Source organism: Accipiter gentilis, chromosome 10 (assembly GCF_929443795.1).
Source record: "Accipiter gentilis chromosome 10, bAccGen1.1, whole genome shotgun sequence".
NCBI classification, from domain to species: domain Eukaryota; kingdom Metazoa; phylum Chordata; class Aves; order Accipitriformes; family Accipitridae; genus Astur; species Astur gentilis.
This window is the reverse complement of record NC_064889.1, coordinates 32,536,089-32,559,960: the sequence shown is the minus strand read 5'-3', so window position 1 is coordinate 32,559,960 and position 23,872 is coordinate 32,536,089. Positions and strand designations below refer to the sequence as shown.

Sequence of the window (23,872 nt, the reverse complement as noted above, 5' to 3'; positions counted from 1 at the left end):
TTTGGGATCCTACAGAACTGAGATTCCCAAAACCCATCAGGGAAGCAGGCAGCACCATTTGGAGCTTAAAGCCTCCTGCCCTAAACAGAAGGACAGTACCCACAAGATATTTGGTGGGGTTTGGGGTTTTTTTTGGTTGGGGATTTTTGGGGGGTGGGTTTGGTTTTTTAGGGGTTTTTTTTGTTGTTGTTGGTTTTTTTTTGTTTTGTTTTTTTTTTTTTTTTTTTTTTTTTACACACTCATCATGTCTGCTGTGCAAAGCATGAACATTTATACCCACACCTGAAGATGCGCAAACATAAGATCCCACACAGCAGTGCAGTGGGCATCTAGAGCCTTTGCTCAGGATCCACAGAAGGCAAAAGACAGCCAGGAGGTAGTGTTTCCACAGGTTTATAAATCTCATAAATACAAGTATAACACCCTGCCCACCACAATGGGGCAGGGGAGAAGGGAAGGGAGTCCCAAAGGTTGCTGAAAGAGTGCTGACTTGTACTTGGCAGCTGGAGAACACACGACAGCTGGAGATTTATGCCGATGTGTCAAACAGCTTCTCAATCATCTCCCCCACTTGGTCGACCTGGTATTTGATGTACTTCTCAGGGTTCTTGGTGAAGGGCACATTGCCATATCTGCAAAGAAAGACAACCCCCAGGTGGCAAACAACTGAAACACAGCAGAGAGACCCACTGGCCCCTCCTCTGTCACAAATTCCAGATCCCACAGATCCCACTCCAGCACATCCCACTTGAATCTGACAGGGTATCTTGTAGGGAGCAAGTGACTTGATTACAACTGGTGTCCCGAGTTTTACATTAATAGCCCAGGGTGGCTCACAGCTTTGTGCTAGCTAGAACATCTGCACTCACCCTGACCAAGGAATCAGGGTGACAGCAGATGTTCGCAACTAGTAGAGTTCAGCTTGGGGATGTTTTAGTGTGCAAGGTAGAGAAGCTAAGAAAGGACAGTAGACAAGTGCCTCAGCTCAGGCTACGCTAGGCCCCAAAGACCTCAGTAAATCCAAAGAAGAGAGGACAATGCTGCAAGAGGTCATCACCTGCTCAAGAAGGCACCATAGGTCTCTTTCACAATGGTTTTCTGTGCCCGGCGGATTTTGTCCCGTTGCTCCATGTCTGGGATTGCCCAGGCCTTCTGGATCTTACATAGCTCCTCCAGCCCATCGTTAAAACCCTGTCCAAAGTAAAACTCAGTGAGTGTCCTGTCTGCAATCATGTCCCTATACCGAGTCTGATGTTCTTCCCCTCCACTGCTGATCACTGACAGGTCTCCTCCTTAGGCAGATCGTTGGTCTGACTGTCTGTCCCAATCAACTAGGGGATGTTCTTATGCCACCTAACACCTCCTTACCTTAAAGCGCTCCTTTATCATCTGCCTCTCCTTATCCTTGAGCTGCAACAAGGAAGGAAAGGATTTTATTTCATCTCCAGAAATAAATTTCCAACATCAGTGTTTGCCCACAACTCCCTATCCAACTTAAGTAATATCCTGCCTACATGGCTTGAATTCCCTCTCCTAAAGCAGGGAGGAAAGCAAGCTGCAGTGAGCAGCACACCCTACATTCAGCAATTGGCTTTCATCTGAAGTAGGTTTAACAAGGGTAATTTTCAGCCAGAACAGACAAAAATAGACTTCTTTATGCTTCCAACCCTTTCTAAGGGAAGGTCTGGCAAATCCAAAATAGAAGCATCTGCTCAGGTCGAAATATAAGAACAGAGGCAGAGATTAAAAGACTTGTATGAATCTGGGGCAGGGGAGATTAGAAAGCAGTGCGGCTCACCATCTTGTCCCAGCCACAGTATTCACTCTACAGAGTAATACTGGCATGAGATATAAAGAAGATTTCTGGGAATTTTTTAATGTGACATAGGAGAAGATGTTTCTGGCAGTTTCTATCACCTCAAAGCCATCCTTGCCCATCCTCTCACCTTCACTCCTGGTTGAAAGACAGGCAGGTTTCTCTCCAAGATATAATCTGTCACCTTCAACCAGCTGCATGTGAAATGAGATAGGAAAGAGGCAAAGAAGAGTTACTCATGCCTCACCAGAACATCTTTGTCTTCACCCATGACCCAAAGGCCACCCCAGACAACATACACCCCAAAACTTTCCACAGTGACCCCTTCCCAAGTTAAGATTAATTGCTTGGAAACCAAAATACTCGGCTTTGGTAGGCCAATCTCTCCCACTGCTCCAGCAGCACTGGCTCCCAAGGAGCTCTCAAACTGACAAAACTAAGGGAAGAGCAGAGTATGCCACCTGACCTGCGCTGGTAGGTCTGGATCTGCTGTTCAATGAGCTCCCGGTAAGACCGCTCGGCTGTCTTCTGTGTCACAGCTACCAACTGGATCAGCTCAGATCTGGAAGAACGGAAAACCTGAGGAAGCACCTGAGCCAGCTGCTCTCAGGGCTGCTAGCAGAACAGCAACATTTCAAGCCCCTATCAGCAAGTTCTTTTCTGCCCTTTACAATAAAAGAGACCTTGAAATGCACAAATTGTGAGACAGAAGCTACTCCAAGTTACTTTCTAAAGCCATGTCCTCAGTCCTCCCACGATCAAAGGATTCTCTACAACTTAAGGCATCTCTGATGCTTTTATCTTCCACTCTCATGTAATGCTATATGTTTATAATAGTGCAAAGCTTTCATTAGGGCAGTTTCAAGAATGGAAGAAAGAGCAGAGATGAAACAGGACAGCAAATAAACGCACTCAGTGCAGAGCTCTGCTCCAAACCCATGCTTAGAATCAGTCTGGACTTCAGGGAGATTTACCCAGATACACACTTACTTTTCCAGAGATTTCAGAATATAGTTGTAGTTGTTGTGCAGAAAAATGGCACTCAAAGCTGGGTCTTCATAAACCTTGGATTTACTAAGAAGGTTAAGCTGCAAGTTGCCCAGCACTTTGCCTTGAAGAGGGAAAAACAGAGAACAAAATGTTTTTGCACTGAAACTTCTCATTACTGACAATCCAAACTGAGTGCTCTGTACTGTTGCTGTGGACCCACAGCAAAGTGAATAGCACAGCCCCAACTGCATGTGCACACAAGGGTACAATCCCATGTACTTAACATTCCTACAAGCCTCACACAGATCTTTCCTCAGCGAGTCACCAAAAACCTCTCTGCAAACTAGTGCCTTTGTTGCAACTGGCAATACAGTTGCATTCTATGTTCAGAATAAGTCCCAGGACCAGCATGGGCGATCAGACACAGCCTGACCATGACACAGGCTCAGATCTCAAAAGAGGCTGAAGGACCTGATTCCCATTGTAACAGATCATCACGAAGTAGTACTGTGAACTCATCTCACTATCTTGCTGTTAAATGCAGGATTGAGATTTGACAGAGCCCCTTTGGCAGCTAGGAGCCTCTGTGGCGTCGAAGGTGCAAAGCACTGGGTGAGAATGGTTCAAGGCAACTGACAACAAAAACTCTGCAGCACAGTGAGCTGCTGCATTATGCTTTGTCCTGTCTAACTGTAACAGTTTGAAACTCCCAGTTTGACCCTTTTTTCCATCACTCCCAGACTCAGCTCAAACATGGAAAGATCACATGGAGCAAGAGACACAGCCTGTGCTCTTCACCCAAGAACAAGCTAAGTGAAGGACAGCTGATGGGGCAGCTGATGGGGCAGAAACAGGAAAACATGCAGAGTACTCACAGATGTAGGTGCTCAGCAGCCGCCTGCTGAACTCTGAACTGTAACTACTAGCTGAAGAGCTGGTCTCTGAAAAGAAAAGAGTCTTAGGCCAGTTAACATGCCATGGGGAAGGGGGGTATGCGTGGTCAGCCTGCCTCTATTCAAACAAGCCTTGTCCCTGTTGCTATGGAATTAGCGCAGAGTTCCCATCGACAGTGAAATTAGCTCCCTGCTTCAGTGCCGACTGTCAGTGGCTTAACTAGGGTGAGGGTGAAAGAGCTCTGCACCCCTCAATCCTTTTATCTGCATCAACTGCTGAGCACCCTGGCAGAAACCTCTCCTTTCCTTCCTAGGGCTCAGAAGACATCCTCTTGATCAGAAATAGAGTCATTATACACATCCTCCCCATCCTTTCCCCCACCACCTGAAAAGGGTTTGTAAGCACTAGAACTTGGCAATCAGAGAACAAATGAGCTGGAGCTGTTAACAGCAGGCACACAACAGTAATTGAAACAAGCAGAAGGGCTCTGGAAAGTTTCAGCCATCCCCATGGTTGCTGATAGAGCCTGCTTGGCTCTGTACGACAGACTACACCAGCATGGAAGCCTGCCCTTACAAGCAATGACTCTGGGCTGGCACATGTTCTTCTGTCTATGCATAAGAGATGGCTTTCTGCCCTCAAGGGCTCGTGGGCATGGGTCCCACAGGACATGTGGGGTAGCTATCTCCTCCTCCCCCACCAGAGAGTTTGGCAGCCAGGCCTAGCTCGGGTGGTCCAAGTTCATAAACACCCCATGGGAAAGGCCACAAGGCTCCTGTTGCTGGGAGTTGGACAATAAGGAGCCGAGCGCACATGGGATAAAGCATGATACCAGCTGGGCCAATTTGCTACCCGTGCCAAAGAGATTCAGCACCATGAGAGTGTCTTTAGCCTGTTTCACCTCATGTGGCATCCTTCATTGTTTGCTGGTGACAAGCCCCCTGTATTCTCTCCAGCCCACTGGCAAGAGTTACTTACCCTCCCCTTTTTCCCTTTTCAATTATGTGTTAATTTATTTACCACTCCTGGAGGATAAAGAATTAACATACATCACCAGAGTCCAAGGCAATATGAACAGGTACGTGTGGGTAAGTCTGCTTACCTCTGGGATCTAAAGGAATATTGTATGTGTCCCCAAGAACTACAAAGATTAGGCAGAGCAGAGAGAAAAGGGGAGGGAGGAGAGAGAAAAAGAAATGCAAAGTGCAAAAAGACAGGTTAGAGACCACCATCCCATTGAGAACAAAGCAGATATTAACACAGAGCAGCCACAGACAGCTACACAGGACAGCAGGCAGGAGTCCCTCCAAGGCCACAGAGTGGAGATCACAGAGGAAAGGCACAGTGTAATCTCCTTTCCCTGCTAGAGACATAGTTTGTATTGTCATTGTTTGTATTTAGCAAGACACCTCATTCCAAATCAGTTCAAACCCACTTTCAAGGCAAAGGAAATCTTCTCCTCATGCCATCAGCAGTTTACTGGTCCTTGAAATGAACTGCACAGCTCATATAACCTTCCCAAGAACCCGAGCAAAGCCATCTCACCCTCACTCTGCACTTCAGCATCCCTGCATGGCTATACAAGGCCCTACAGAGCCGTTCAGTGAGCAAGAGATTAACATCAGTGCATTTAAATGATCAACTTTGCTTTTGCCACCACTTGAGGCAAACATTGCAGAAAAAACTGCATGTACTTCCCACCACTTGGGATCACTGTCGGAGTTATCTAACCCAACTCCAGACACCCACACCTGAGCTAGCAACTGGAAGCTGTCATTAGAGAGGAACCCTTGGGGGCAAGTCACCATCCCAAAGCAGATACCTCTGCTCACAGAAGCAACTCCCTCCTTAAACTCTACTGACATAATCACCTCTGATCTGATGATACTTGGTCTAGGGTGATGGCAGGTCCACAGCAGAAAGGGACCACAACTTCACCAACATTCACTAACCAGTGTCACTCAAAATGAGAGCAGCTCTGCCCTGTGTGGGTGCCCTGCGTTGGGCCAGTCCTAGCTTTTGGAGCAAGCGACAGAGCTGTTTCTGCACGAGAACACCACTGGCAGAAAGCAGGAAGCATCTGGCAGCAGATGGTCCCTAAGGCCTGACTGCAGACACGGAGAACATGATTTACAGTACTTGGATTGTGGGTCATCTCATGCATGGCTCTTGAGGTACTACACATCAGCCCAAGTTACCATATCTGTTACAATTATGCCAACTTCAAGCTTTAATAATTGAAAAGACTGCAAAGAGGCTTTTTTTTTTTTCAAGCTGTCTTTACACAACAGGATCCCTTCTCTACCTGATGGGACAACCAGCCACAATTAAAAAGGAAATGGCTTGCGTGTCATGGATGCGGTCACATTTTGTTATATAGCCAATACAAAAAATAAAAAAGCCTATGCTACCTTTTGAATCAGCTCCCACAACAGATCTCTACTTAACAACATGTCGAGACTTTGAAACAACAGTGCTGACATCACCGTTCGGGGAAGGACATGGGAAACAGTTGGTTTATCCAAGAAAAATCTCAGACCACCTCTTTGGCCAGGAGAGAGAGCCAAGGCATGGGAGGCTCTGAGCTTGCAAGTGGAGAGGGCACAAAGCAGTGGCTAGAGGAGATGTGGCAAGAAGCAGAGACATCCTAGCTTGAGTTAATTTAGAACTGGCAGAATTTTCCAAGCAGGAATTGCAGACAAAATTCTGGAGGCAGCTGTAAGCTTCCCCCTTCCCCTGCTCCTAATGGGCTCCCTAACCCTCTCCAAACACCAGTTAGTGGCCTATGCCTTCTCAGGTCCCTGCACCCCCTGAATCTCCAGTTCTCCACCTCTCCAGTCTACTCTATTCCTACCTACTTGAAAGCATGAGCTCTGCCAAGGCCAAGGGCTCACTAGAGAGCTGGGAGCTGCTGCTCTGCACAGAACTAAGAATCCTGTTCTAGCTGACAGACAGCAGCATCCTGTTAGATGAGGCAGCAGCTCTCAGCTTTTGATCTACGTATTTCTTTCTGGAATTAGTCTTTTTAGCATCCTGGAAAGCAGAACTAAAACTTGTCTTTCTGCTAGGGCACGTGGAACATGAATAGGTCAGGAGTCCCAGCTTGACCATGGCTAGATGCTGAGAATATCTTTGCTGCTGCTGTTATACTCTGACCAGAACATGTGGCAGAGAAAGGCAGCAATTCATCAACACACAGCCTACTAAAGCTAACTCAGCTGGACCAACCATCCTCACTCCAGTACAGTCAGAGGACCAGCCCAGTGTCAGATTTGAAGCTAAATGACTAAGGCATCTTCTCTTGATACCACAGAGCCTATCAACAATAAATACCATCCCAAGAGTACCCAATAGGAGCAAGTGTGGAAGGCCAGCAGGGAAACGCTCTGCATCCCTTGGAGTTCTCCAGATAACCAACTACATGGTCATGGCAGATTGGAGGACAAGACAAACCACAGGGTGAAGGACAGGAGGAGAACAAGCTCACAGTGCATACTGAGTTTTGATCTTTTTAGGGAAGACGTCCAGACAATTTGGGGAAGGAACTTCCATGCCCAAACAAGCCCCATGCATGTATGTACCTTGCGATGCCAGCATGGCACCTGCTGTCTCCTGGAAATCCAACAATTGCTGTAGGAAAAGGATAGCCTGGAAGCAAGGGAGGGAAGTCATGAGCAACTGACATTGTTTATCCTACACTTTGTTATTAAGGATCATGAAAGAGCACTTGTCCCCCCACACTTCAAAGCCTTCAAGCAACAAATCGCTATGCTCCTTTGAGTTGCTGGCGTTTACCCACGCAGACACATCACAGCTTAGCAAGGGTAACTAGCTAATCTCTCCATGGAAGCCAGTTAATTGCCCTTCCAATACTGAGACAGCTTAACTTAAGAAATTTCCCTACTGCTCTTTTTAAAACCTCTTCACAAAAACTGTTTTTCACAAAGGGTTGTTCAAATCATCATCACGTACGTTGCTGGTGAGTTCGTGAACTGTCCCATCTTTTGGCATGTTATATTCTTTGTCCGGATCATTCTAAGAAGGGAAGACAGAGACATAAGGTCAGCATGTAGGGAAATTGAAGGCATCTACAATACAACCACTACTGCAAGTAAGCTGTAGGCTTGTTTATCCAGCCTCCCTCAATATCCTCAGACCCAGCTCTTGCAGTGCCATCTCCTGGTGCTCAGAAACCACAGCTCCTATGCACCAGCAGCTCTAGAACCACAGGGGTTTGTTCAGCATGTGACCATCAAATGTTCAGCCAACCTACTGGGCAGTGTATTCACCAAGCCCACCTTACACAGGGACAGGACAGTTTAACATGAGTCCTCCAAAAATTTTCAAATCAACAATTGTCCTTTCTTTTTAAATAGGATTAAATTCTAAGATTGACTTGGTATCTGCAGAGGCCTGGAAGCTCATGTCAAATTATCTGTAGTATGCCTGTTAAGGGTCTTAGGCAGAGGCCTCCTGTATTTGAAATCAGCGCCAAGCATTTGGTATTTGCAGCTGACTGTCCAAAGCAATCCAGCAAGCTCCCACAGGGATTGTCCTCAGAAAACCCCTCTTCCAAGTCTGCTGGTCTTGCCAGGGAGAACATTGAGGAGAATCCTACCTTAATGTTGTCCGCAAACTCTTCCAGTGCCTTTGCACCAGTGGTCTCCATGGAAGTGATCAGCCCTGGCAGTTTGTTCTTAGTGCCTGCTGCAGTTCCCTGGAATAGTTCCATAACAGATCAGAGAAAGAAAACTAAGATTATCTGAACTTTCGTTCAGTACCTACCCTCCATGATCCCCCACCCCAGCATCTCATTCTCCATTCCCCATGTGCCAGGAGAATATTTACAGCACCATCAACATGTGAAATCCCACATTCTTCTGCCAGCCAGAAAGGGAAGGTGTTGTGACCCTAACGGTGACCAGGACTTGCTACCTCTCATGTTACCTCTTACACAGTACCTGATACAGGAGGTTGGTGCATCACAGTCACCAGCTGGAAGCAGATGGAACGGAGCCTTGCTAAACCTGGATGCCATATGTGACACCTGGAGAACCTTGTGGCATCGTCCAAGCAGGCTCTCCTCAGAGTAGCCCATCTTCCAGACATCAATGAGCACAGTCTAAACTAAGCTCAATGGTATCGGAGATGAAACACCTCAGAGGCCATGTATACAGCAGAATGATGTAGATGGTCCATCACTGGGTCATGACTTGAACTGAAAAGAACTGCTGCTGAGAGATGCTGAGTTGCTGTTTGACCATCACAGAAAGGAACAAGCTAGATATGTGTCACTTCCTATCCATGCTGGAGGACAGAAGCAGCATGGCTTTCTTCAAAGCCCCTTTGTGATAAACCCTTTCAAAAAGTTCTCCAGACAATGCAAGCCACAGGACCCTCTCCAATCCCATCATGCTTACCTGCAAGACCTGGTCAAATTCTGGCTTCATCTGCTTGAGATGCTTAAGGATGGGGAAGATCGTGAGCACAGCCGAATAGTCGTGTCGGATGATGGCTTTCCGGGCAGCTGAGACAATGTTATCCCCCTCCATGATCAAGTTATCCAATGACTCCTGCAATAAAGCCAGAGAGTCAGAAGGAAGTAGCATGACTTTTGCCCAGGCAGCACAAGGGGCTCAATGCCAGATACCTGTTAAGGATGCCAATTTAGCCGATGGGTCATTTGCGGTACCCAGTGAGTGACTCTGGGCACACATTCTCCAGGGTCTGTGCAGGCCCTGGTTGCCTGAACAGGTCCTGGAGGACAAGCTTAGTAGTGGTGGTGCTCTTGGGCACCCACAGCAGGTGGTGGAATACACATCCTCACAACACAGAGGAAGGGAAACAGACTTTGTGTGTATCCTTTACAAGAGAAGCCAAGTAGAGAGGCTCAACTAACCTGGATGAGAGAATCAAAGGTCTTCTTCTGGTGGTGCTCCGGGACGATTTCTGTCAGGAGCTGGTATTCGCTCTGGGCCAGTTTGACAAAGGCACTAACGCAGTGAATGTACGCATCAATCTCGATGTCAAAGACGTCATCCCTCCCTGTAAGGGCAAGATGGCTTTAAGAGAGAACAGAATTCATACTGAGCTTCCAGCAGCTCTGCTCACTCCAAGGCCTTGGTTTACACAAGGAGCACAAGGTTCTTCTGGAAAAGGTGGTTCTGGCTTTGCACCCATCCTTCCGTGAGAACAAGAGTCAGGTTCTCACCAAACCTGCCCCCTGGGTTTGTGCATGTGAAGCTACGCATACCCTGCAGGAGGCATGCAAAGTCATCTGCAGTTCAGGAAACAGGCTCATCAGGACACCAGCTCTTTCCGGCCTCATGACAGAAGGCAAGTTTGGAGCTCTTCTTGGATAAAGACTAAATTTAATCAAGGGCTTGAACAGAGAGTACTAAACTCAGGAAGGTCTGAAGTGAATTATTCAACATCTCTGCTTGTATTTTTAGAATTCTTTATCACCATCCATCATGCAGATGAAGAATTGCCATTTTGCATCAACATTTCTGGGAAATCAAGGCTGTCCTGGAAGGCAGCTTCTTCCCATAGGCAGAAACACAAGATAAAAAACCAGGCAGATGAACATTTAAATCCTATGAAGCAGGAATATCAGCACAGCTAGGTGAGCTATCTGTCACACAATGCTGCATACAAATGCAAATGTTTGAGTTCTAGCATATGAATACCTCTGACAAAGATCCATCAAAGAACCTATGTGGTAAGCATGAGAAGTGCCAGTATGATACAAGGGCCTGCACCAACTCATGCCAACCACTAGCTGGATGCGTCAGCAAGACAGACACAAATGGACTCACACCATCCTGCATTACTCGGACCCCTGTAGTAACCACTACAAGACAGTAAGATTACACAGAGAGGCCTTCTCTAAGCTATGGACTGCTGCTGCTGCTTCTCTCCTCCAAGCAACATCTGCAACTTTTGATGGAGAAAGAACCAATTCTTCCCTACACTGACAGGTCCCTCAGGTTCATCTTTGAAAAGCTCTGGTCAGCAGGGGACACACAAACGTGATGTGGTTTTAGAGACTGCCTACGGTGGAGAGCAGCCACTTTATCACATGCCACATGTGATCCCTTTTCTGTTTGGTTCACTTCAGCACCAAACAAGCCAGCAGCTACCTATAGGAAAGTGCCCCTCAGCACGGTGGCCACCATTCTTTGGTTGGACAAAGTTGGGGTTCCCTGTTTGAGGGCTTGGGGTGTGTGTGATTAGTAGGAGTGAATTCTACTGAGAAGAGCCAGAGCTTCTTAGCCAGAGAAGGCCCATGCTCCAGGACTGCCCACATAGATGAACAGCCACTGGCTACAAAACTACTGTGAAACATGCTGAAAAGAAGGGATGTTAGCCAGCTTGTTATGAAGTGACAACATGGTACTTACCAGCAGCCGGCCCATGCTTGTCGCTCAGGGTATCGGAAAGGTGTTTAACTCGTAAATCATGCTCATGACCTAGTGAGATGTCAGCCGGCACAAACAGAAGGCGCAATTTATCCAGGGTGGTTACAGCATGGATGCTCACACTGGCTGGAAGCCGCTTCAAGCTTGGCTTTTTTGATCTGATGGACACTTTTTTCCCTACACAGTCCCAGGAATGCTACCTGACCAAATCCCTTTGTTGGGCTATGTAGCGGTAGCAACCCTTTGAAACCTGATGAGAAGTGCGAGTTAAGTCATTTGTTGGGCCACAGGAGACCCTTGAATCTTCTGTCATAAGTTCTGAATGGGACAGCAGGCACCAGACATCCAATTTGTACCCACAACCATTACAAATCCAAACTCAAAGCCCATCTCCTGCTCAGCACAAGAATTTTTTTCCCCCCAATGAGTGATAGTAGTCACCATCTGGGATTTAGTAGACTGCACTGTAGGTGCTGAAGATATCTACTTTGTATGCATACATAGCAGGAGGCAGAAAGGTCACACAGATGCTTTGAAGCAAGTGACCTCTTCTCCCCTATCTGGTACAACTTCTATGAGCAGAGGAGATCAGAACATGGAAGATGACCATTTAGGTAGGTCTCCACAGAGAAGATGTACAGACACAATGCTCTGAGCTAGCTATGGTCTGACACTTCAGCATCAGGTTTGGAAAGGTCACTAGGAAACTGAATGTCTCAAAGTCCAGGCAAAAAGAAATGAGAATAGAAACACCACAAGCAGATGTCATCAGAGTAGAGCTTCCATTAGCCAGGTGGCTATGGTGGGTCAACTGCTTTAAGGTAACATTCCTCTCCACCTGTACTCATGTTTACAGAGAAATTCAGACACTAAATTCAGAAAAATAATTTGGCCCTCCAGCATCTCCTTGGTTCCCCAAGGATAGCTGTACCTATCCAATGCTGTCCACCAATCGCTAGGCTAATGGAAGTCCCACCTGGAAAAGCAAGGCTGATACACAGAGAAAGTCAAGGGTGAAGTAGCTAGAGCTGTGATTACCTTCCATAGGAATGAGGTTAGAGGCCCCCTTTTTCCCATCTAGACCATGCTGAGAGTACTGTTTCAGAAGGTTCTGAGCCTTACGGATCGTGCCTGTCACCAGAGCCAGAGAGAAGAGACAAGAAGACCTAGAAAATGAGTGAAAGAAAACAAACCCAGAACACCAGCCCTCCACCAGCAAGTCACCTGGGCCCAGCAAGAGGATGCCGGACACCAATGAGCATGCTCAGTACAGAAACATGAACCCCAAACTCATGTCCAAGTGTGCAGGTACAATGGCATTTCCAGACTGTTTCCCTGCTTTGAGGGTAGAGCCATGAATTGCAACCAGGGTTACAGAATCAGGAAGTGCTCAAACAGTTTGGTGAGGTGGCACAGCTGGGTGAGAAAACATGATCAGAGAAGGGAAGCAACACAGCACCCTTCCCTGTAATGAGTTTATCTAAGCTGGTACTCTGCATCCAAGTGTACAAGGTTTGTTGCATTTCCTCAGCTGTGGAAACAGGGATTTGCAGTACGGACAACTCCAGTCCAGCAACACATCGCCTGCTCCCCAGAGCCACAATCACAGCTGTTTGGTTAGCGCTGCAGAAAGAGGTGCCTTTCCAAGGGGTATTTTCTGAGCATGCTCAATATAGACCCATCAGGAGCCCCACAGCCAAGACAAGGAATGATCTCTGGCATTACAGGAAGCGATAAAAGGGTGACAACCCCTGGGCTTGAGAGAACAATTGCAGCAGCAATTCCCATCACAGGAATCACAGAATAATGGATGCTGCCCACCCATGTCTAACTCCCATTAAGTCACCCTAATCCCCAAGACACTTCTCTTCTAAGGAACTGCAAATCAATTAAAACCATGGAAAAAAATAAATAACACTGGGTTAAAAGATTTATACTTAACACACACAAAAAACAGACAGAACTGAACAAAAGCCAATGCTGGATATACAGCTAGAAAGCACAAAACAAAGCATTAATGTGACAACTGAAGACTAAGCACTGTTTCCACATTAAAAGGTTAGTAGTCATGCAACAAGCTACAATTATCACAAGCACATGGACACCCTCTCACAGCAGAGCTTTGCTGTTGCCCGCACAACAGGGAATGGAAAGTTTTGGGAAGGTAGAAGGAGTTTCTATAGGAGACACAGATGAAACAGAACTGGGCTGAGTAAATGAAGAAGGATCCAAGAAATAAAAATGCTGCTGCCAAAATTAAGAATTGTTCTTCCGTTTTAAAGCAATAAATTCTTCAAACATGCACAAGGGCCCTACTTCCACCAGTAACTGTGAGCCACAGTACAGCCTGGAAATGAGTGTTGGCTGCCCAAATGCTGAGGACCGCTATCCTGAGGGGAAGCCCAAATACGCAGTGCTGCAGAACAGCATCATCCCATAAAGGGATATACGGCAGCGGGAAGGAAACTTCAAGTCACCCAGACACTGCATCTCTAATGGGGGAGAACAGGAGAGAGAAGTTCCTACTGAATTACGAAGCTGCCTTAACCTGGTGCACTTACTAAATAACAGAACATAGTTCCTAAAGCGTAACGTTTCACTGGCAACATTTTTCTTCTACCCGTTCAGTGTTCTCAACCACTTAAAGAAAAAAAAAAAATCACATCCATAAAACACATGCTTCTAGCAGGAAACTTCTCCCCTCTACATGCACATCAGGGAGGTGGGAAGACTTACACCCTTGTTGTGCTGATGCATTTGCTCCTAGCTTCTGCCATATTATCAAATGAGAGCGCTATGCCTCTTCTTTCAAGCTTCCCGATGCTCTTCACACCCAACACTTCTGCTTTATTCTTAGCTACTTTCAGAAACCTTAAGAGCTTGGACAACAGCAAGTTCCTCTGAGCAAGCAAGGCCGTAGCAAGCTCTGGAGATATGCACTAGGCTCTTTCTCACTGCTGTTACCATGGCCTAGCTGATCCAGAGCAGCTCAACCCAGGTACTGTTCTTCCATCTTTCCCACTTTCAAGCATCCGGGGGTGGGGAGGGGGTGCGGGGGGAAGGAGGGTAAATTGTTGTGAAAACCAAGCAGACAATACAACTGCTGCTGCCGTCAATAAGATCTCACTTCACAGCTATGCAGTGCACGTCTCCACAGTCCACCCCTGACAGTTTCTTCTCAGATGAGAACTGAAAGCCTCTGCTGCATTTTATTTGCATAAGCACAATTACCTGTGTTTACGCTGACACACACCAAGTGTTCAGTGTTCACGAGCATCACTTCAATGCTGCTGTATCCCTCTTACTTAGCATTGTAATTAGGCTTTAATGGATTCTCGTGGAAGCCAAATGCTTTTGTTCCATGATTGTTTTCCCCTATTAGGCAGCTCGAAAACCAAATGGGACTGTGTTTCAGCTACTAATGAAAACATCACATTCAGGCTAGGCAGTGATCAATATGGGAAGCGAGAAGCAGGAACAGGCTCTTTATTCTGCCACACAGACTCCACTGCCTGCCTTCAAGTAGCACTTTACCACTAGCTAAACTGGAACATTAAGTAAACTGGAAAAGGGCTCCCCTATAGCTTAAAAAGAGCCCCCAAACACCCCAAAAGTCAGAAAACACCTCAAACTTGCTCCTGCAGCCCAACTGTTAAATAATGTAGCTTTTGGGCATACATGAGGCACAGTTTTCCAATTGCACATTGTTCTTCTGTTTCTCTCTTCCATTAGACAGTTTTCTAACCAAGAAGAAGGGCAATGCATCCTCTTAAGCACTAGTTGCAAGAGTCCACATAAAACTGACTAAAGCTCTCTGGCTTTTGCTCGTAGGCAGCCAGCCTGGGTGCCCCTACTGGCATCTTCTGGCCTTATCCTTCCCTGGCAATGAAGAGCTTCTGAGCTACCTGCTGCTCTCAAGCCAACAAAAGAGCACTGGGTCTACAAGCATCACAAAGAAACAATATGTTATGAGCAAATGTTTGCAGCAGGACAATTTGGGAATCTGAATACACTTGCCCTCTGAAACAGACTGCTGACATTTCAAACAGCCAACTGCTAAAAAAAAAAAAAAAAAACCCACAGATTGCTTCATCAGTTCAACTTGACTTGGCAAGTTTCATTTAAGACGAGACAACTCTGCTTTACAAGCATCTCCAGCAGTCAGATTTTCAACTGCATACTGTAACAACAGGACTGTAACAGTAGAGGGTACACTCACAAATAAGACAATACAGAGAGATTAAGACCCTCTGAAACAACACATGGATATGGAGCACGTTCTCCAGAATCCAACATAGTACCTGGGGGAAAGGGGGATCTCTGCCTTGTTACCCTGTCCCTAATACCTCACTTTGCCTTTAGCTGTAGCCTATCTTGCACTTTGCTTTGTGGGTAAACATGTTTTAGCACATCAGATTTAGTTTGTTATTTATCCCTTGCAACAGGTTAAAGTGTGCATTGGGGTGTGCACTGGGATATTCTTCCTTAAGGACTAAGGAAATCAACTCACTTGTTAGAACTGTGAGAAAAATCCTTTGTCTGAAACACAAATTGGCAGAACTTGACTTTACTTACTGAAGCAATAGCACAGAAAAAATTCTTCCATAATTGAACAAAGGCTAAAGCCAGGGGAATCAAAACACCACCAGATGAATATTGCTATGAAGAGGGTCACTATGCCAGAGTGAAGAGGGTGTTAAGACCTCCATCTCAAGAGCTGTCCTTGAAAGCTGATGGAACTGTAGAAAAAACAGTGAACCTCTGCTCAAAGACTATTTTTTTCCTCCATTTTTAATTTCACTTAAGTACAATTTAGCAGCCATAAGAGATGGCTGGTGTATGAGGTTTAGCTACCCCTGTCCTTCAAGAGCTACAGTCTGGTTCTCTGTCCTTGTTCACAAAAGACTGGAGACAAATTAGCCACTATTTTTTCTTGAGATTAACAATACCCCAATACATCATTTGAAATGTTCTTTCCTTCACACACTGTCAGCTCTGTAAGTGCATTCAGACCATGCTCTGTGCCTTCTACCTGGCCCATCTGACAAACTCCAATTAAACTGGGCAAAAAACCATAAAAATCTCCTGGCAAATCTACAGCCAAGACATTCATCATGACAAGTAATTTTGGATGCCCAAATGCATCCATTTTGGAGGAGCCCTGTTTGTAGGGAACAAATGCTTGTGCTCTCAAACGTGTGGGTTCCTTTCTGTACTCTCTACGTGAGCATCCAAGATCTGAGACACATTAAAAAAATTGCTAGGATTTTTTTAATCTGCCCATGAAAAAAAAAATCTCCTCCACCTCTGATCATTTACCTAAAGCATAGGCGAGAGGTTACCATTTGGCAGGCTGCTCAGAAATGTCTGCTGACCATGCTTACTTGACAGCAATCAAAACCCAGGGACCTTTTCAGTATCAGGTGATAACTGAGAACTGTGGACCAAATCTGAAGCATCTGCAACCTGAGTTCCTCATGGCTCAACTACAGATTCCTGGGATCCTTCCAGAAGAGAGCTACTGAACCACACAAAAATAATTTTTACCTATTGTAATCATGCTGTTGGGCAGGAGCCAGTGTTCAGGAGCCGAACGCAAATGACTGCCATCATGCTTAGGAGCAATTTTAAACACTGTTTTTCTGCCATCTGCAGCATAGCTAGTACTCTTTAGCAGGAGGATATTGTCCTCTACAGCTCTCCCAACACTGGGGACAAATTCTTAAGCAAATAACTACCTGCCAAACTCCAGAGGAAAGCCAAGTGTGGGGTGACACATCCCCTTGTCACATGATGCTTTGCCAACAGGGGAAAATCCACTGAAATTCACATTCACCAACTGCAACTCGCACATCAGCTTTCAGGAACAGCTCCAGGGCACACCAGCAATGGCACAGACTGATTTTAAAAGACCAGAGGAGTGATGTCTGGATGTCACAGAGGCAGGCCTCTGCGAGGCCAGGCAGAGGCCAGGCAGCCCTCCCTCTCCAAATATCCCAGGCACACCCTCTGCTTTAGCAAGAAGAGGCCCAGCAAAGCCGCTCCACACACAGAAGTGAAGAGAGCGAGCACCAGGGCCAGCACACGCACACACATAGACACACGTTACCTGGGATGAGGACTGCATTCACATCAGGATTATAAAAATAAACACAACAAAATTAAAATGGATCTCTCTTTTCCTCCCTTTCCCCATCCCATCCATTCCCAGTCCCTACCCACACTTATTATTATTTTCCTGAACCCAGTAAGAGTATTTGGACAAAACAAGAAAAAATATTAGGGTGGGAGAGTATTGGCCAGGTAAACCCACAGCTTTCATCTGACTTTCACCACTATTACAGAGGAGACAACAGGGTGCTGTGACACACGGAGGGACAATACCACTGTGCTGCTGTGGGAGGTAGGTGCTAGCTTTTGCTGGCCCTCTTTCTGGCTGTGCTCCCACTAGATGGCACATTTAGGAGATGGGAACTCCAGCTCTGCCCTCTGGCACACGGGAGTGACCGGCCTCACCAGCTGCAGAAAATGCAGCAAAACTCCATTACGTGGAGAGGTGGAATAACCCACTAGCCCCATTCATAGCTCTTCCAAAGACAGGCCAAGGCAAAAGCTTTAGCAGCCCTTCCAAAATTCAGACAACTTTGGATCTCGTTTCTGTAGGCACCCACCTAGTCCCCATCTCAACTCCTGATGAGTTCTTGGTTTCCTAGCACAATAATAATTTATTAATAACTAATGATTAAAGTTATGTGTTTTATCAGATCCGAGTTTTCTATTTCGCTGTGGCACAGTCTATATGTCATATTCCAAGGCTGAGGCAGGTGTTCTCAGATCATAACCTTTTATAGACCTCTCAGGTCCCTTTTTACTTATCTCCTTTGTTAAGGCAATGGCCTTTTCTCTCCCTCTATACAGGACCCCTCTCATCCCTTTACATCACCCAGAGAACAGACCCAATGACTTGACAAAGACAGACAGATAATTTCTGTAATGTCAATGCTGAATCCAGGCAGAGCAGAGGTGCTCATCTCTGAAATCTCACCCCTGCTCCTGTCCTAAAAGCACATTTTAGACACAGAGGCTACCCCCCCAGTGAGAAGGCTTGCAGATATGCATTCGATAACCAGGCAAGAGGATACCCAGTACAGTGATCCGCCCCTTCAGGACTCACCTGGTCTTTTGATTGGCTTTTTGGTGGGGGTGTCCTTCCTTTTGTTCTGAATGGCAGGGGAATATGGCACCCCCGTGGAGGAGCTGTTCTTACGGAAATGGTCTTTCAGCCCCTTGACAGAGCGGTCAAGCTGGACAGAGCGGATTTGGAAGTAAACAGTCATGAAATCTAAGGAGACAAGGTAGAAACAAGATTATAAGCAAACAGGGAACACTATACGGTGAAACAAACCTTTCCTGAAACACTCTGTGCCCCTAAGGGGACTTACTAGCATTGATGTGGGACCCCAAGTGTTTTTCCCTTCCAGAGCCTCTCCTATTTTCTTCATAAACTACTTCTTCCTTCCCCTGCAGTATTCATTCCAGCTTTCCCACCACACACAACATTAAGTCTGTGCACCACAACCAAGAGCACATCAGTTGTGGAACTGATGGAAGACATTTGCACGAGACATTGTCAATTCAAGTGCTCAGTTTCTCTCATGAGAGATTTTACACACCTCTCAGGATTAAGGGCACTCAGGAACTAAATGAGGTGTTCATAATTTGAAAGCAGAATACAGACTGACTAACAAAATATGCTATATATGCTTGAGTCGCCTTTGATCGTGGAAAAATTTTTAAGAAGCTTTTAAAGATGTTCGTCATACTTGGTAAGCACAGTAATCCCCACTCAGAAGTAAATCATTGAAGTTGGGGGTGATTCTAGTAGCTATATGTATGTGAAAGTACAGGTTTCCTGTAACAAGACCACAAAGTCATTCTCTCCCAAAGGAAAAGTTAATACAGGAGTATAAAGCTGTCGGCAGATTTTGATGCTGCAGAACAGAAAAGAAGAAGAGACGTACTGACTGAAGAAAGTCGTCTGTGCTGCTTTCTCCCTGCCCTTGGTCACATTTAATACAAAAAGTTCTGTTCAAAAATAGTTCCCACATGGGAATAAATGACCAGTGTCTTGCACATTTAATACCTGAGCACTAGATAGTTGCAGCTCCATCAGAAGGCATTACAGATGCATGTTAAATAGAGTTCTGCTATAGGACAGGCTATGCATTAAGATAATTTGTGCTTTATTTACACAGTTCTTTCATCATAGCTACCAGGACATCATTCTGTTCAACTGAAAAACCACTTCAGTCTCACCACAATCACTGTAAAGAAAGCAGGATCTTAAGGTGATTGAAAGGAGACTGAACTACTCACCTAAAAGGTGCCACAAAGGCAGTCACTAGTTCTGCTAGCGCTGCTACCTACCAACAGCAGCATGACTCGCGGTTTGTTAGCCACAGCAGCACCCGAGCAGAGGCTTCATGGCTGAAGGTGTGTGATCTACAAGCCAAGCTGTGCAGTGCTACACACAACCCTCAACACCCTACTTTTGATCTCAACCACACGTGGTAAGTAGTTGTAGTTCTGTATCAGGTGAGTGCTCTTCAAGGGAACAACATGCAACCATACCAACCTTGATTCCTGCCATTTTCCACCAGCCAGCCAGAAATGCGGATGATATCATGCAGGACACTCTCCGGGAGGTGCTCCAGAGACATCTCCTCCTGAGTCTCCATTTCATCATCCCCACTGATCAGGTCCAGGATGAGGATAGGTGGGACTGGCTTGGTGTGTCGTGTCATCAAGCTGCGGAACTCCGATTCCAGGGACTCCTTGCCCCTCTCAAAGAGGGATTTCTGGCACAAAACAGCAGAAGAACAGAAGCAGCACAGGGCTTCAGGATTCAGTTGCTCACAAGTATTTCTGCATAAGAATGTACTTTCTGCAGCATTTCTAACCACTGTCAAGTACCGCATGCTTCAAACTCCAACAACGCTTGTAACTAAGAGACTTTTAAAGCTAATTAAATAAAAAAAAATGCTTGGGAGTTGCTCAGTCTTCAAGTGGGATTTAAACACACCTCCCATTCTGCTCAAGCAGTTGAAGGACTGACAAGACCTACTCAGGAGGAGTAGGAGTTCAATCAACTACACCACATGTGCAAGATATGCTTTCAGAAGTCCTGCTGGCACAATGCATAGAAAGAGCAAAATGCCACAAGCAGAAACGCTGCTGAACACAGACTTAAACAGAAGTCAAAACAATAGTTTCTTCAGCTGTGCCCAAACACCTCCTTCACCAGGCAGCAAGCCTGTCAGCCTCTCGCAGCAAGAAAGCAAGCAGCAGGGCTGCTTCTGTCCCTCTTCTCGCCCATGCCAGGTTCCAGACCCACAACCTACCACACGGTTCAGCTCTGGGCTGTCCGGATTGTTGTCCTGGAAGTATTCTACTGCCTTCTGGATTTTGTCCATGCAATTCAAGTATTCCTCCAGCCTCCCAGTGGGGCTGAAAATAAAACCAAAAATAAAAAGCAGTCCCCCAAGAAGCAAAGAAGGAAGATATCAAGAAAGCACCAGACCAAGCTCAGGATAAAAATAACAGGGAAAATTACAATTCCCTTTTCTTCAACTAGGAGGAGACCATGGGATTCCCTTTTGCCTCCACTCAGTGCCACAGCAGAATACCCAATCCATACAGCAAGTGCACAAGTATTGATGATTGAGCAGCACACAACTTGCAGCCTTGCCTTCCTCTCCCAGTCAGGCCCTGATGGGAAGGTAGAGGAAGCTGCACGTCCCATCCCAGAGAAGCGCCATCACAACACCCTCCTGGAGACTGAAAGCAGGCTCCAGAACAGTTCCAATTCATCCTGGATGCAGCGACAACATCAACAGGGCAGGAAGAACCTTTGGGAAAAGGGCAGAGGAAAGAAGAGAAGCCACCAATGCTCATGAGATTCATATGGCAGCATGTCTGCAAAACCTGGAAGAGACACCAATGCAGAGTTTGAGCAGACTTTGCCCTCTGGGGATTGCTGAAGCTCAAGTCAGGCAGCTTTATTGTGGACTGATGGTGGGGAACGAGTGTGGGAAGAGTACAAGAACATTATGATGAGCATGTAGAGTCAGCTCCCCTACCTCTACCCCAGAAGTTCAGTAGGATGAAGCTCCCCAGCAAGATCTAGCTGCTCCACTCACCCTTCCTTTATGATCTTCTCTGTGTCCTTAGCCACATGGTAGTAACTGATGACGTGATCCAAGCAGGACAGGGTCTTCTCCACATTCTCCTGCAAGCGCTGCAGGTTCTCTGTCTGTTTATGGACAGGGATGATTGAGTTCTCCAGCTTCATCAGACGACTTTCAAAGGAGGAGAGGATAGAAACCTACACGCCAAGAGAGAAACAGAGAACTGAAAACATCCTTCCACATGGATTCATACAGTAGGGTAGCAGTTAGAACAGGGCAATCAGGGACCTTCAGGTCCCAGCTTCTCTTTTTGGGCTCTACTACTAACTTGCCATGGCTCCTTAGGCTCTATGTCCTAATTTCTGTTAAAAATCACAAAACGCATCACCTGCCATACAGAGACGGGCCAATCCTTAGCTAAATGTTTGTAAAGCATGAAGATAATGTTCCAAGACAGTACTAAGGAGGAGCAAAATTTTATCTGAGAGCAGAAAACAAATCCACAGGAACTGCCTGGAGGTATCCCAAGTAAAAAGGAGCAACAAAAGCATAAACCAGCAGCCACTTTGCTCCATACCACTAAAATGCAAACATGAGATGCATGACATGGAGGCACAGGACCAGTATAGTGAGAACCTTCTTTTCCATCATAGACAATTGGTTTTTTAAAGGGACTGTAATATTGCTTCTGAAAGGTGCAAAACCTTAGTAAGCTCATAAAGGGTGCCTTAACGTCATCTCTTCTAGGCCAAAATGCAATTCTTTCAAGATTCACTCCTATGTCATGTTTTCCACACTTCTCTGGGTGCCTCTATGACTTTCTTAATGCACTGAGCCCCAAACTGGACATAATACACCAGGTGAGGGCTTACGAGCAATTACAGCACAATCATTACTTTCTACCTCTTCAACAGAACACTCCCAAAATAAAACTCAAAAAAAGGCCTGACTTTATGAAGCAATAACATGATGCTGTTACACAAACTAGCCTGGGGTCTATTAATACCTCTTCCCAAGAGAGAGGACAGACTGCGAAGAGACAAGGCCAACAGCTCATTTGAGCCCTCATCTCCCCAGGAGAGAAGCTTAGGATTGAAACGTTCATCAGTCTTTCCCTTTGCCCAGCCACTGAAGTGTAAAACGCAGATGCAGAGCAAGTGGTTCATTACTCTGTATTCCTCAGATGGGCACAATGACAGCCTTGAAAACAGATTCTCCTAAGAAAAAGTAAACCCAGGCCAAACATGAGGGCTGAACTTCAAGGACCTCCTTACCATGTTCTTTGTAAGCTGGTCACTCTTCTCAAGGCTCTCTTTGATAAAAGACAGAGTTTCTTCTTCCTGTCAGTAGGACAAAAAAATAGTTTTCAGTACTGAACACTAAGCATTTAAGTCGCAAAACATTACATGTAGGTTTTTGTAAGTCCTGGTAAAGACTGCAGCAAACCATGTTTGGTCTGATCCTGAGGCCATATCTTAATATGCCACCTCTTAATAGAAATCAGGGCAATTGACCCAAGGTGAGAGACACATAACATAATAAGTGAGGTTTTTATGGATTACTCATTTCCCTTTGATACCGTGAGCCCACAAGCCTTAGCACAACAAAAGTTAGTATCAAATTAACACCTTTAACACAGAGGCACACTGACCCAGACTACATGATTCCCTGCCACAGCACAACACAGGTGTTGCACAGGCACCATCCAAATCCCACTCATGGCCATAAACTCAAGTGGCCAAAGCAAAGCAACCACCGGGGGCTGTTTTCAAGTCACCAAAGCTCAGAGATCGGGGGAAATAGCAGCCTGCAAGGCTGGACCCGAGGACCTCAAGGGAGAGCACCCAGAAGCTACCAGGCCCTAAGAGGGTGGACCCAGGCCCAAACTGGGGGGGGGGGGGGGGGGGAAGAGATACCCCTTGACCCTGAAAACCAGAGCCCTAGGCCCTGAAGGAGGCCTGGGGATGCTGCCAGGCCCGGAGTGATGTGAACAGGCCCTTAGGGAGTCCCGGGACGCTCCCAGGTCCGGTGGGGACCTCCAGGCCAGCTCCCAGCCCCCTCTCCCAGGCAACGCGCTGGGGCTGCGGGCGCATGCCCAAGCCCAGAGCCCCGGCAGGGCCCGCAGCAAGTCCCCCGCCCACTCCCACCTGCTTGAGCTTGCCCTCGATCTCCCTTCTGCGGGCCGACACCTCCTCGGTGGGGATCATCCTGCTGCGGGGTGCCAGGGCCGCACTCCTCTGTTCAGTCCCACTGCAGACACCCTCTTCTACCCCCTGTCACTGCCGCGGCGCCATCTTGTGAGCGGCAAGACACACTGAGCATGCGCGGCAAGGCCAACCGCCATCTAGAGAGTGGCCTCTACTTAAGTAGGGGCCGGAAAGGCACGAGCCGTGAGGCGCATGCGCCGTTGTCTTAGAGGGGAACAGGAGCATGCGCACTGCCCTCCGTAGCGGCCAGGTTGGGAGTGGCGGGCAGGCTGCGCCGCCATGTTGGAAGTGTGGCGGGTCCCAGTGTGGCACTCCCTTTCTCTCAGGGCAGGCTTGGCTCCCCAAGCCCACCATCCT

The 23,872-nt window shown here is 46.7% G+C and overlaps 1 protein-coding gene across 13 annotated transcripts; it reads right to left on the bottom strand.

The window, feature by feature from the left end:
• Positions 1–377: 377 nt before the first annotated feature.
• EXOC7 (exocyst complex component 7) lies at positions 378–23,669 on the bottom strand. 13 transcript variants are annotated; one of them, XM_049813159.1, is made up of 22 exons: positions 23,456–23,669; positions 22,583–22,648; positions 21,321–21,505; positions 20,523–20,628; positions 19,757–19,979; positions 18,296–18,463; positions 17,231–17,242; positions 12,160–12,252; positions 11,104–11,172; positions 9,600–9,745; positions 9,121–9,273; positions 8,319–8,417; positions 7,673–7,735; positions 7,282–7,348; positions 4,803–4,841; positions 3,682–3,747; positions 2,807–2,927; positions 2,283–2,378; positions 1,947–2,010; positions 1,369–1,410; positions 1,058–1,191; positions 378–632 (listed from the first exon to the last, which is right to left on the bottom strand). In XM_049813159.1, the coding sequence occupies exons 1-22, from the start codon at positions 23,513–23,515 to the stop codon at positions 530–532; spliced, it is 2,175 nt and encodes a 724-aa protein (XP_049669116.1). In that variant the 5' UTR covers positions 23,516–23,669; the 3' UTR covers positions 378–529. The 13 variants fall into 13 exon arrangements, with proteins under 13 accessions (XP_049669116.1, XP_049669120.1, XP_049669119.1 ...); XM_049813163.1 differs by lacking the exon at positions 1,369–1,410; XM_049813162.1 differs by lacking the exon at positions 4,803–4,841.
• Between the last annotated feature and the right edge of the window lie 203 nt (positions 23,670–23,872).